At 38.8% G+C, this 13678-nt stretch overlaps 1 protein-coding gene across 1 annotated transcript in view; it reads left to right on the forward strand.

Moving 5' to 3' along the window:
- ADAMTS3 (ADAM metallopeptidase with thrombospondin type 1 motif 3) overlaps positions 1 to 13678 on the forward strand; it is a 263966-nt gene that overhangs the window by 199571 nt on the left and 50717 nt on the right. The window contains exon 5 of the mRNA XM_065914442.1: positions 3260 to 3459. Coding sequence (XP_065770514.1) covers positions 3260 to 3459 — 200 coding nt within the window. The remainder of the gene's footprint in view (positions 1 to 3259; positions 3460 to 13678) is intronic.

The raw sequence follows: 13678 nt of genomic DNA on the forward strand, positions 1-13678 counted from the left end.
GCTTCATTCTGAATATGAATCTGGTGAACGTGAAGGTGAAGTCGCTCAGTCGTGTCTGACTCTTTGCGACCCCATGGACTGTAGCCTACCAGGCTCCTCCGTCTATGGGATTTTCCAGGCAAGAATACTGGAGTGGGTTGCCATTTCCTTCTCCAGGAGATCTTCCCAACCCAGGGATTGAACCTGGGTCTCTCGAATTGTAGGCAGATGCTTTACCTTCTGACCCACCAGGGATCCAGAATTAGCATGTAAAGAATTTTTAACTTTCTCAGGATCTGCCAGACATGAGTACTCAATAAATATGCATTGAGTGAAGATCAGTGCTATTTCTAAACTAACTCTTTCCAGCTTAATATTAGGCTTTTAATCTACTAAAAAGTTTGTCTCATTGGTGGTGGTTTAGTCGCTAAGCCGTGTCTGACTCTTGCAACCCCGTGGACTGTAACCTGCCAGACTCTTCTGTCCTTGGGATTTTCCAGGCAAGATTGAATTTAATCCTAATTTTAACTGGAAGTCAGCATTCTAGCTTCTCCTCTGCTTTATCTACTTTGTGCTCCACAAGAGATACTGTTACCCTTATTTGTTCTAAAGTTATCAGCATTTCATATTTTTCTTTACTGGTTCCAGACTTTTTTCTCACTTTTATTTCAGAACAAATATAACCATTTTGTTTTTGATATATAAAATAAAATGTAGGAAGCTTTAAAAAGTGTAGAAATCTTCTCTTAATGGGAAATCATCACCACCATAACTATCATCATAATAGTAGCAGCAGAACTATTTGTTGAGCATTTATGACTAAGTACTGTGTACACTATTTTTACTAACGTTAATCAGAATCACAGCAACTCTGCAAAGTAGGTATCATTGTCCCATTTTACAGATGAGAAAACTGAGGCTCAGAGAGGTTAGTTTTAAGTAAAGTCATACTGCTTGGATGTGACACTGCCAGGATTTGAAGCCAGGTATATCTGATCATTATATTTTAACATAGACATAGTAGGAAAAACTCATTGTGAATGAAGATATTTCACAGCCTCAGAACAATTTGTAATTAATGTGGAGGTGTATAAATAAAATCACCATAAGTTATTCCACTACTGTGTTTTTTTTTTTGGTAAATGTTTGACATTTGCCCACTTTAGGAATCCCAGAAAAGAACATTGTACAGCACAGGAGGAAATAGGGGCAGAAGTGTTCTTGATTGAATAAAAGCAATGGTTGAAAGAAAAAGACTTCCTTCCTGAGTTCCTCATGCAATGAAAAAATAGATTCTCTTCTCTTACCAGAAAACCACCAATTTGAGGAGGGATGCAAAGGCCAAACCAAAGGTGTCTTGCTTAGAGCAGGATGAACTGTCCTTCTGAAATAGGTATTCAGCCTCTTCATTCATGCCTCAGACTTAATGACATGATGACATCGCTGGGATATTTCCATTGGAGACTGTCACTGACAGTTCTGCCAAGGAGAGCCACTTTTAGCGCTGGGAGTTTGTGTATGAATTTTCTATTTGTACACTGGCTATCACAATCTTTCACATTCTCAGTGTCTGAAGAGACTGAGGTGGAATAGGAAAGTTGTTTGCAGGTGTAGTCTCCTGCCTTCAGCATGGGTTTACAGCTCTTAAAAACAACTTTTGAGGAAAGCTTTCTGTTTGATGTGGACAGTGGCGAGAGTTATGTACATACCGTGGAGCCAATGTGATTCCCTTATGAGGAGAAAATTCGCAGCTAATGATCTAGCATTTGAGCTTGGGTCAAAGTGAGTTACAGTCTAGCTTTCTAACCTGAGTAGTCATATTCAGAGCCTCTACTCAGACTTACAGGGGAGGGTACTGCTGCTTCTCTGTATTTTTTAAAAGTGGAAAGGGTATGAGTGAGACCTCTACTTCTGCAATTCAATTCCCATGTGGCTAAGGCTTGGTCATCAATCTTCTTGACCAAGAGACACCACTTTTTCCCCCTCAGCTTTACTAAAACCACAGAGGTGGAGAGGAAAATGTCTATTCGTTAATGTCAGACACCAATTCAAATGGCTTACAGTCCTCAGTACAACATTAAATAAGCCTTCGTATAAAACATGAGTCAGAATTGTTTCTGTCAAACTTGTTTTTAGATATGTGGCTGTTTTAGTCATCAAGGCAGTATGTAAAATAAAATCCTTTCCAGGTTTTATATATTTGAAATGGGAATGAGGATTCTTTCAGTTCTATATTAGCAGTTTTCATTAATATCTTTTTTAGTATTTCAGGAATATATTTTATTTTTTTAATGCACCAAAACATTTTCATCACCAAAACTATGATAATCGAAATCTGAGATAATTAGAACCTGAAAATGCCTCTCTTACTCTCTTTCTCTCCAGGCGGGTAGGTAAGTAGATAGAAAGATATTCTAGAGATATGTATGTGTATGGCTATCTGTATATCACTCTGTGTGTGTCTATGTATATGTATATCTATTTGGAAAGTAAAAAAATTAAATTCCTTCCATAGCATAAAATAAAATTTTTATAGTTCTATTTTTTTATAGTTAATTTTGTGACTGATTTTTTTAACTTAAGTATCTCACAGATTCGGATATATACCTATCAAAGCGGCCTGCTATCCAGATGAAGTCCAGTAAAATGTGGAAGACCTGTAGTGTCTGCCTAACAGCATTCACTAGAAAACCACACTTACAAAAAATAAAGTAATATATGGTGACTGGTCATCATACCACTAAATGCTGTTGTGTTGCCACGCTATAATTTTATTTTTAAGCAGAGGCTACTGGAAAAAGAAGCAATTTGGACTTATGTGATGCAAATTCCATAGTCCATGATGAAGGTAACTTAAGCTAACCACTGTAAACTTATCAATCTGTGACTTTGAAATTAATAGCCTCCATTTGTTTAATATTTGCTTAGCCCGCACATGTTCTGTACCCCCGTTTCCAGTGCTCTGCACCAAGGATACAGCTGGAGGAAATCGGAACTCCTCTGTTCCTCCTGCAACCATACATCCTGCACTATTTTCTGTGCGGGAATACTGTTTTGCCCTGTGTTGTTTGTTCCGTGTTGAGTTTACAGGACATCTGATCACGTGTGCATGTGCACATTACTGAAGGCATAAACTGACAAGCAGCATCTTGGTGACTGTGGATGATAATGATAGGCGCCCCAAGAACATCCTTTTTTTTTTTTTTTTTTTTTTGTAAGAAGTCCTTAGAAGGCCCATTGGGAAAACTGAAATGCCTGGATTCCTTTTGTTTCTTAATAGAGTCGGATCTGGAAGGCCTTGATGATCTAGGTACTGTTTACAGCAGCATTGACCAGCAGCTGAATGAAACCATGAGGCGCCGCAGACACGCAGGAGAAAACGATTACAACATCGAGGTTCTGCTGGGAGTGGATGACTCTGTGGTCCGTTTCCATGGCAAAGAGCACGTCCAAAACTACCTCCTCACCCTGATGAACATTGTGAGTAGTGACTCCCTTTCTGAGGCTTTTCGATCTTTTAATTCACTTCTGTTTTGCTCTGGTCTTTTGCAAACCTCTATGAGGTCCTCCATGACTACACCCCACATTCAAAATGTGCACGTAACTGCATTCAATTCAAATATTGATCTACAGATTTAACATACAAGATGCAAAGCTAAAGGAAACATGAAGTGAAATTTTCTTTTGCATGATCAACTATTGATCCATTGTCATCAAAGAGAAATCTTAAATTTAAAAAGTTATAATGGGCTGGAATTATAACGTCAATTATGGTTTTCATTTGGTTCTGGGGATAATCAAAACTCTCAGGACTTTGTCCATCTGACTTGATGTGGACCACGAAGAATGAGATGGATCTTTCCAGTGTCATTTTGCATCCCAGGATGATGAGGAATTATTTAGGCCTAATAACTCTGTGTGCATGCTTGCTTTTAGAGCTTTTGGATAGAGTAATGTTTTTCACCATTATGCGGCTGAATGTAATATACATACAAAGCACAGTCAGCTCTTGGCACAGTGCTGCCCTGGAATTATAAAGGACTCTCAATTTGTTCTCTATTCCTTCCTTATGAGCCTTAATCTTATCCAGAAGAAATTTAGACAGTAACCTCAAACTGATGTCCTTTTTCCCCACGTAAACTGACACAGAACAGTTGAGGAGAAATGATACATAAGTTACCTATTCTAAAAGATAACTAAGATAGTAGTATGCTCTGTTTTATATCTTTTATCTCCTAGAATGATAAAATACCGTATTACTTTGGCAAACGTATTACCCAAGCCTATTGTCTGTTTCAGTTTTTGACTTTTAGTGTGATTTCTTCAGGTATCTTGCCTCTTTTCCATGCTTAAGATTAGATTGCCAACAATTCTTAATTTTATTAATCATGATTTTATTTATTTTCATATTTCAGCCAATATGTTAAACATATATTCTGTTCATTAGATGCCAATGTATAAAATTCTACATATACCATATCTCTGTGAAATGGAAAATAGTGTAGAAACTCAGACACATGTTTATTTGTTCATTGGCACAGATCCCAGTTATGAAGACTGCTTAGCACACAGAAAACAAATTCCCCTGGAGATGCTACTTTTATTAATACTTGCATCATTCACTGTGCCCCTGGACCCCTTTCTTCTACACTAGGGAGATAGTCAGTCAGGATATACTTGTTAGGAAGGCTCTTGGAGTAGTGCAGAGATTTGGTACAGTCTTTGTCCTCACAGTACTTATAATTTAGTCAAGGATAAAACTGATGCAAAAAATGCAAAGGTTGAGCAATAAAAGGCATTCTATTATTAAGACATATCAGTAGGCACTGTACTATAAGCTCTGTAAAACTTTAGAGGGAGCATCTGTGAAGTGTTGAGATTATTCAGTTGGGACTTCGGACGCAGAGGCTTTAGTTTTAGCTATGTTCCTGGTTGACTCTGTGACCTTCGATAATCATGTCCCTTCCTGGGATTTAGTTTCTGTATTTATAAAATTAAAATATTGTACAAGATGTTCAATAATCCTCTAATCCATCAGGAAGCTGCAGGTTAAAGTAGGTCTGTAGGGATTTGTTTTCTGGATTTTTTTAAAAATTGTTTTCAAAGGGCACATGGGATTGATTGTCAAGGTTTTCTAGACAGACTCTGTTGACAGGAAAGTAGAAATGGCTATAGTATATCCACCAGACAGTAAGCTGAGGTGTCAAGGGATACACAAAAGTGCTGCATTTTTTATTTTATAACCATTGCAAAAGATGTTTTGTTTTTAAGACCGTTAAAAAAGTTAGGTAATAGGCTGAGTCTCTATCTCCAATACTAGAAATTATTCTAAAACTAATTGAGCATCATAGAATGGAACTGGAAGAGAGAATATGATTTTTAAAACTAAAGTTCATTGCATCTAAAGTAATTACTATATGTAGAGGATTTTAGGAGGTAATAATAGTAGTCCCCTCTCCCTTCCCAAGTTCAGAATCAACTGAATGATAGGCATAGTGAAAAGGTAGATGAAGAATAAATAGTTTTATTATTAATAAGAGCTGAATTGCACATCATTTACATGTATAGCCACAAATATTTTTCTTATTCTCAATTAGCTGAGAGCACTTTGTCCCAGCCCCTGCCACCCAGGAACATTTGTCAGTGTTGGGTCGGGAAGATCCCCTGGAGGAGAGCATGGAGAATTCTTGCCTGGAGAATCCCATGGACAGAGGAGCCTGGCGGGCTACAGTCCATAGGGGTCGAAAAGAGTAGGAGACAACTGAAATGATTTAGCATGCACCGAGACATTTTCAGTTGTTTTAACTGGGAAAGGAAGCTACTGCCACTAGTGAGAGATGCCAGGGATGCTGCTAAACAGCTACAACATAAAGGGCAGCTCTGCACAGTAGAGAAATATGAGTTATCTGGTCTAAAATGCCAGTAGTGCCAACCTTGTTATAAATTAGACAATCTTGCTCACAACCCTCTATCCCCAGCCCCCAATTAAATCAAAGGTTTAACAGAAAACCTTTAATTTCAGGTTTTCAATTAAACTTGAAACTCAGTAATTTCAGATTTCCTCTGTAGGACTGGTAGAGAGCTGTGAGCATGACAGACTGAAGATGGAATCTCTTCCTTTCCTCCCTCCACTCCCCTTGCTCGTTGCAGACCCTTAGATCTGTTGTAACACTGAAATGAGAATGCCCTGTCGCAAATTGATCAGTTAAACAAGAGTGGGAGGAATGAAAAAAACCAATAATGATATTCTAATGAAACTACCTCATGGAAATTTGAAGCAAAGGAAATAAGTTGGGCTTTTTTTGTGTTTTTTTTTTGTTTGTTTTCCGTGACAAGTTTGGAATGATTAGTAACTCCTATGCTAGCCTTGTTTTATGGCTTCCCATGGTTATCTAAAATCGTGGCTCTCCAAACTTGAGCCCTACACAAAGATAGAGGCTTTCTTTACGTGTCACAGAGGTTCAGGCAGAAACTATAGAAGAAAACTGACAGTAAAAAAGTCGATTTCCTTGCATTGATTTGGGCAGAAATGGGGGGGTTACCAGGTGGCGCTAATGGTAAAGAACACGCCTGCCAGTGCAGGAGAGGCAAGAGACGCAGGTTCAATACCTGGGCGGGGAAGATCCCTTGGAGAAGCGCACAACAACTTGCTCTAGTTTTCTTGCCTGGAGAATGCCATGGACAAAGGAGCCTGGCGGGCTATACAGTCTGTTGCGTTGCAAAGAGTTGAACATGACTGAAGCGACTTGTCACGTACGGTAGAGAAAAGATCACAGCTTCCTTTAGTCGCGTTTGGCACCTGTAACTTCGTTAGCTAGTCAGCAGATACGATCTTCTTTTAGTTTACCTGATAGTCAAATATAGTTCCCATATCCAAAACCAGGTTATATTTAGCACGCCATTCCTGAACTAGGGTGGTACTTTTAGGTTCCAGTGGTTTGCTTCATGGTTGTCTCTTTAATTTAAACTGAATGCCTTTTCAAAGGCATGCTCATATTTATTATCTTGAAAAGAGTTCTTAAATTATTAAATGTTAAACATCTGTTTAATGAAAGAATGGATAAGTGAACAAATGAGTGTAAATAACATAGAGGTAGATTGTGAACAGTCTTTAGAGACAGATCCTTTGGATTTGAAATAAGAGGATATAAATGACATGAAGGCTTTAATCAGTTTAACAATATAATGAAAGAAGTGTTTAGAAAGGAATTTAGCGTTTATTGGGTGTCAGTATTTTTTCAAGTATATTGCAAGGTGAAAATTATTGTGACATTTTTTTTTTCCCTAGAGGAGACAGAGGCTTTAAAATGTCAATAAAATTGAGGTAAATTTTTACACCTATTTGAAGTTAGTAAAACAATCTGAGATAATGATAATACAGTGATGGTAATCATTAAAAGAAGACATGGAAAGGGCCTTCCCTGGCAGCCCAGTGGTGAAGATTCTGCATTTCCAATGCAGAGAAAGCAGGTTCTATCCCTGGTTGGGGAACTAGGATCCCGCATGCTGCGTGGACAAAAAATAAAAGACAGGGACTAGTTTCTGTGTTGGTGAACACATCGCTGCTGGGAGGGCCAGAGCTGGAAAGAGCATGGAAGCTTTTACCTCTCCCTGCAAACCTTGCCTTCTGCATCTCTTATATTTGCCTGTTCCTGAGTTGTATGCATCATTTAAAAATAATTAAATATGTAGGAGGTGCAAGACAATAATGGAAAGGCAAGATAGTCTTGAGTCTAAGCCTGCCCCTAGCACTATATGGTGGGAGACTTTGTATAAGTACTAACTTCTCAGTTTCCTCACTAGGAAAATGTGAATAGCGGTGCTGTGCTCACAGGCAAATTCTAAAGAAGAAAGGAGAGTGTGAACATAGTACGTCTAGAACTGAGAAGGAGCTTAGCAGATGGCCAGTTGACACTGGCAGTAAAGAACTCAAAGCTCTTCCCACAATTTACTTTTCCCTGTAAGTTCTACAAAGGGAAGCAGAAGGCTCATCATGTGATGTGAAGAAAGATGACATGTTTGCAAGTATCTGCCGTGAATCATTGACAGGCACAGGGCTTGCCCCAAAACAAAACGGCAATTTTGTGGGGGATTTAAACAAGGGCAGCACAGCCCCCACCCCCATTTGATGCCCCAGTTTTCCCAGAATCTCAGGGCAGAAAACATCAAAGGATTTGCTCAGGGTGATATCTGGAGCCTAGGATGGAGCCCATCTCAGCACCCAATCTCGTGAGCCTTTTGCCACCTGTGAGCCAGGACCAGAATCTGGAGAGAAAGGGATGCAGACCGCACTGAGCTGATTTCATTGTCAAGATTAATCAGGAGTAGGGGGGAGAGACAGGCACAAAACCCTGCTCGCTTCCTGGGACCATTTTCTCCAAAAAATAGGGGTCTTGCATTTTATTGGGAGAGGTGCAACAAAGCCTATTGTGTTCAGGAAACAGACAAAGACCAGTGGCATCTTAAAGAGAAAAAGTCTACCCCAGTATTTAGGGCAGAAGAAACCCTTGGGGGAAAGTAACTGCCATGGTATAAAAATATTCAAGCATCTCTGTGGTGTGGCTCATGTAATGAAAATCAGAGACATCTGGCCAGAAGCCAGCATCACTGCCATCCATACATAAAATCTGCCTTCCAAGTGGCATCCTTTAAGCAGGTGGCGCTAGTGGTAAAGAAAAAGCCTGCCAGTGCAGGAGGCTCAGGAGACACGTGTTCAATCCCTGGGTGGGGAAGATCCTCTGGAGGAGGAAAGGGCAATCCATCCTAGTATTATAAAATCATCTAGAAAGTGCTAATTGACTGAAGGCAAGTGTTGATTCTGTGCTATGGAGGAAGAATATTAGGGTTGTCTTTGAACTAGAGGTATGAAGAAGAAGTATGCTTGAATGTTAGAAGTTAGATCTTTGAAGATGAACAACAGGGAATTCCAGTCAGAGAAGATAGTTGAATATTCAAATTCCAAATAGATGCACAGCATATATTTGAATTTGTCTACATACAGGTTACATGAAGGAAATTAATGTAAAACAAGAAAACAAACTTAGATAGCAATTAAAGAACTTTCCAGAGAGGTTTCTCCTCTTTGTTTACTTCTGTTTATAGTTTCTGAGCCAACAATGGATGGATATTTGCTATGTTTAATACATTGGGAGAATATAAAGAAATTCTTTGTAGATTAAGACCAGGAAGCGCAGATTTTGGTAAAGATGATGAAATGAAGACCACTCTTCTAAATGTTAGTTTGATTTGAAAGAAATAGAAGCTGGTGCTATAGGATCATGCCATTTTTTGTTGTTGTTGTTCTGGAACTGGTTAACTTTTACCAAATTATTAAGTGAAAGTCAAAAGGACATAAAAAATATATGTTCCAAAAAAAAAAAAAAATATGTTCCATCTACTCTAATCCTTTTAGAAGCTAGAATTTCTCTCAGCTACTGCAACACCTAACTACTACTTAGCATTTGTCTTGACTCTGGGAATGATTTTCTTTCTTTGCATATTCACTTTTACACATTTTGGTGATGAAGGTTGATGGCATTACTATCTTATTGTTATCCTTTTGTTGTCTCATGCGAAGCTTTCCTTTTTATTATATATTAATATATCTATTTGTGACAGGATAAAGAAAAGTTAAAGAAGTATTGATATTCTAATATTGACTAAAATTAACCTACCTAACTTGCTTCAAAAAGCAACGCAGAAAGTAGACCCTGTGTGGGTTTTCACAATCATAATTAACTGGTATCAGAATTTGAAGACCACATATATTGGGACTAGTAAACAAAAATAGCACATGACTATAAATTGTGTAAAAGTGAATCTATTCATTAAACATTTATTCAACAATCAGTCCACTGATTCTTGCCCTTAAGAATCTTATGAAAAAGAAACTCAAGTATCATGGAATTTCCCATTTGGAAGTACCATAAGAAGCATATTATTATTATCCCTTCATTTTATAGATGAGGAAATAACAGCACATATATTCTGTACCATTTTGCTTACAGCAGTTATTGTTGGTCAGATGAAATTTAATGTATTGGCTTCAGAAAACCTCTTCTTTCCACAATTTCCATTGTGTTCAGAACCAAGGCTATGGGTAGAAGATATCATGGCAATTAAAATCCGTCTTTGGTGCCTTTGTTCTTTGTTGTCTCCAAACTTTCTTCCCATTGTTCCTTCCTCCCCCTTCATCTCCATTTTTCTTTTATGATAATATTTCATTTATCAAGATCAGGGTCAACTGTCAGCTCCTGTGAAGCTTTCACAAACCATCCCCTTCTTATAATAAAATGTGTGAATTCCTGGCAGTAGCTCTCGGATAGGTTGTGTGCTCCTTGAGTGCAGTTACTGTGCATTTTTAAGCTTCATATTTACAACATCTAAAACAGTGTCTGGGCTTCCCTGGTGCTAGTGGTAAAGAACCCTCCTGCCAGTGCAGGAGACTTAAGAGTTGCAGGTTTAATCCTCAGGTCAGGAAGAACCCCTGGAGGAGGACATGAGAACCCACTCCAGTATTCTTGCCTGAAGAATCCCATGGACAGAGGAGCCTGGCAGGCTACAGTCCACAGAGTCGCAAAGAGTCGGCCACGACCGAGTGACTTAGCACGCACACATGCAAAACAATGTCAGCCACATAGTATACATCCAATAAAATTGTAACTGGTTCAGTATTTTAGCAAATATTTTAATGCTGTGTACCAAGTATTTAGTTGGGAACACAAAAGACATTTCCTGTTCATATTCAGATTACAGATTGGTGGGGAAATCAAGCAAGCACATCAAAGGTTATGATAAGAGCTCTACAAGGAACCAACAGTTTGTTTAGAAAGGGAATAACAGGGCTAACGGGTGGTAGGGACAGTCTTCTCCCAAGAAATGATAGTTAAGTTGAAATTGAAAATAAAAGAAAGAGCCATTGAACAAGAGCAAGTGTTTTAGTTATGAAAAGAAAGCTACTGTGGCTTGAGTCTATCATGCAAGGCGTCAGGTGGAGTTTGAAGAAGAGGGCAAGTTATCTTTCAGGTCATGGGAGGAGACTGCATCCAATTTTAAGAGAAACAGTGGAAAGTCATTGAAAGGCTCTTTCTGTGTTGTAAAGAATAGATGGGAGTGAACCAGGGACAATGAAGACAGATCAATTAGAAATCAATGGTAGAGGTCTAGGCAGATGATAGTTTACTGGACAGTGATGATTGCAACAATAAGGGAGTATGCATAGTCGAGTGGCTTCCCAGGTGGCAGGAGACTTGGGTTCATTCCCTGGGTCAGGAAGTTTCCCTGGAGAAGGAAATGGCAACCCACTCCAGGATTCTTGCCTGGGAAATCCCATGGTCAGAGGGACACGGTGGGTTGCTGTCTGTGGGGTCGCAAAGAGCAGGACACGGCTTAGTGACTAAGCAGCAGCAGCAACATTCACAGTATAATCAACAGAATTTGTCAGTGGATCAAACAGGGAGCTCAAGGGAAGGGAGGAACCCATCGTGATGTACACTTCTCTGGTTTGAGTACTACTGGATAATGGGCCATTCACATAGATGGGGTGGCCTATTTAAAAAAACAAAAGATTGTGTAGAATCAAGGCTAATGATGCAACCATTGAAAATATTAGAAATAATCTAGTTTCAGGTCTAGATTCAGAAGAATGATTTAATGTCATTAAGGATGGGGGTTTATACTACTGGAGAAGGAAATAGCAACCCACTCCAGTATTCTTGCCTGGAAAATCCCATGGACGGAGGAGCCTGGTGGTCTACAGCCAACGGCGTCGCAGAGTTGGACACAGCTGAGCAACTAACACAACATTTAGCCTTTGCTGTGTGCCTGGTCCTGATGTTAAATGAGTCACAAGAATTAGAGAAAATTCTTCAACTATAGGTTCATTTTCAGTCCTAGTTTGTAAATTAAGAGATTGAAATGTAAAGAATTTAGGTGATCTTTCCAGAGTCAGAAGCTAAAGGGTGGCACAGTCAAGACTTGAGCCTGGATAGATCCTTCTGCCTTCAGAAATGATTGCTTTTCCTCCCTAGGCTTTACTGCCTCTTGTTACAAAGTTGATGCATTTTTGTACATCCGTTGCTGAATAAAATTCTAATGTCTTTGCTTGTTCCTTTGTCTTGTTAGAATACCATTCAAGTCACTAAAATTGAGAATTCAATTACTTGTGTGATCGAATCAAATCAGCTAGCAATCTAGTTGAAGGATCTCCCTAGCAGGGTGATAAAGCAGATTCTGCAGTTGGAGGAGGGGGACGAGGGTATTTTCCTTCTGTGTGCTGGAAGTCTCTTGTCACCAGCACTTTGTGGTGGCAGGTATCTCTGTCATTTGCTAAGATCTGTGAGGTGATCTGGGTCTGTTGTGCCTATTAAAATGTTCAATGCCCTGCAGAGAATTGAGTAAATCCCTTAATCTCAGGATTTACCAAGAGAAAAGAAAATAATTCATTTAAAAAAGGGTAACTCCCAGTGTGAAAAAAAAAAAAACACTTGTACTTCCAAGTAATCATTAATAATTAAAGAGCATTCAGTTTTCTCACGTACTAAAATTGGCCACCTATGATGGACAATGAACTGGGAATTCATAGATGTGTTTTGCTGGATATGGCAAGCTTCCCTACCTAATACTTTTATAGGAAAACATATATTCCCGGAAGTACACTAGTCCTAAAAGAGCATTAATGGACTTATTCAAGGATTAGCAAACTAATGTGGTTATTGGTTACTTAATGATCATTCAATCCCTTCACTGCTTTTAATTTCTTAACTAGTGTTTCTGAAAATGCTGAATGTGAGTTGGAGGCAGATTTATCTGGGGAGTATACATGTTCAGGCAACTTGAGCAAATCATGTAGCAGTTCTGTGATTTGGGTTATTGTCTTTAATTATCTTTAATCCATTCTTTGCATTTGAATTCACATCAGCCCTCCAGACATTTATTCACCTAGCAGACATGCCCTCCCATAGGCCAAGTCTTGTTAGATTCTAGGGAGGCAAAAATGAATACAATTTAGCTCCCTTTTCACAAGAAGCTAACTCTAGCAGTGAAATAAACAAATCAAGAAGTAATAATAATAAAATATGATAGTTTCTTGAAGAGATTCGGCCACAAAATACTGTGTAAACATTAACTTAGAACGAGGGGATGTGGTTTGGCAAGTAACATTACTGGCAAATGAAATCTGCATAGAGGATGTGTCATTTGAGTTGAAACTTAGAGAATGGATTAGCATTTCCCTGCTAGAAAAAGAGAAGATGGGTTTTAGAAGATGGGGAACAGGTTTTATAAGGGTTTTAAAAGTGGTAGCTCATGATGTCTTTGGAGCTACTGCAGGTGGAGATGGCAGAAGGTGAGGCTGGGTAAAGAATCTGAGGCTGCCTATAGAAAAATGCATGTACTATCCTGAGGAGTTTGAAATTCGCGGTGCTAATGAAGAAAGTTTATGAAAAGGCTTTTAAAGATTAGTCTGTGTTTTAAAAAGAGAATTCAGAATAAAATTGTATGATTTGGAGGAAGAGACTGTGTTAGATATTGTGCTATGAACATAGACACATAGTATTAATATTTAAGTGCCCAAATTAGGGGACAAACTATAGTCCATCTGGCTTCAAATTCCTTGTGATTTATACTATCTCTCCCTACCTCAAAAAACTTAACTGTCACCAGTGTGGATTGAACACACAAGGTCACAGAGACAGACTGG

The sequence above is a fragment of the Muntiacus reevesi genome, chromosome 22 (assembly GCF_963930625.1).
Source record: "Muntiacus reevesi chromosome 22, mMunRee1.1, whole genome shotgun sequence".
Classification (NCBI taxonomy): Eukaryota; Metazoa; Chordata; class Mammalia; order Artiodactyla; family Cervidae; genus Muntiacus; species Muntiacus reevesi.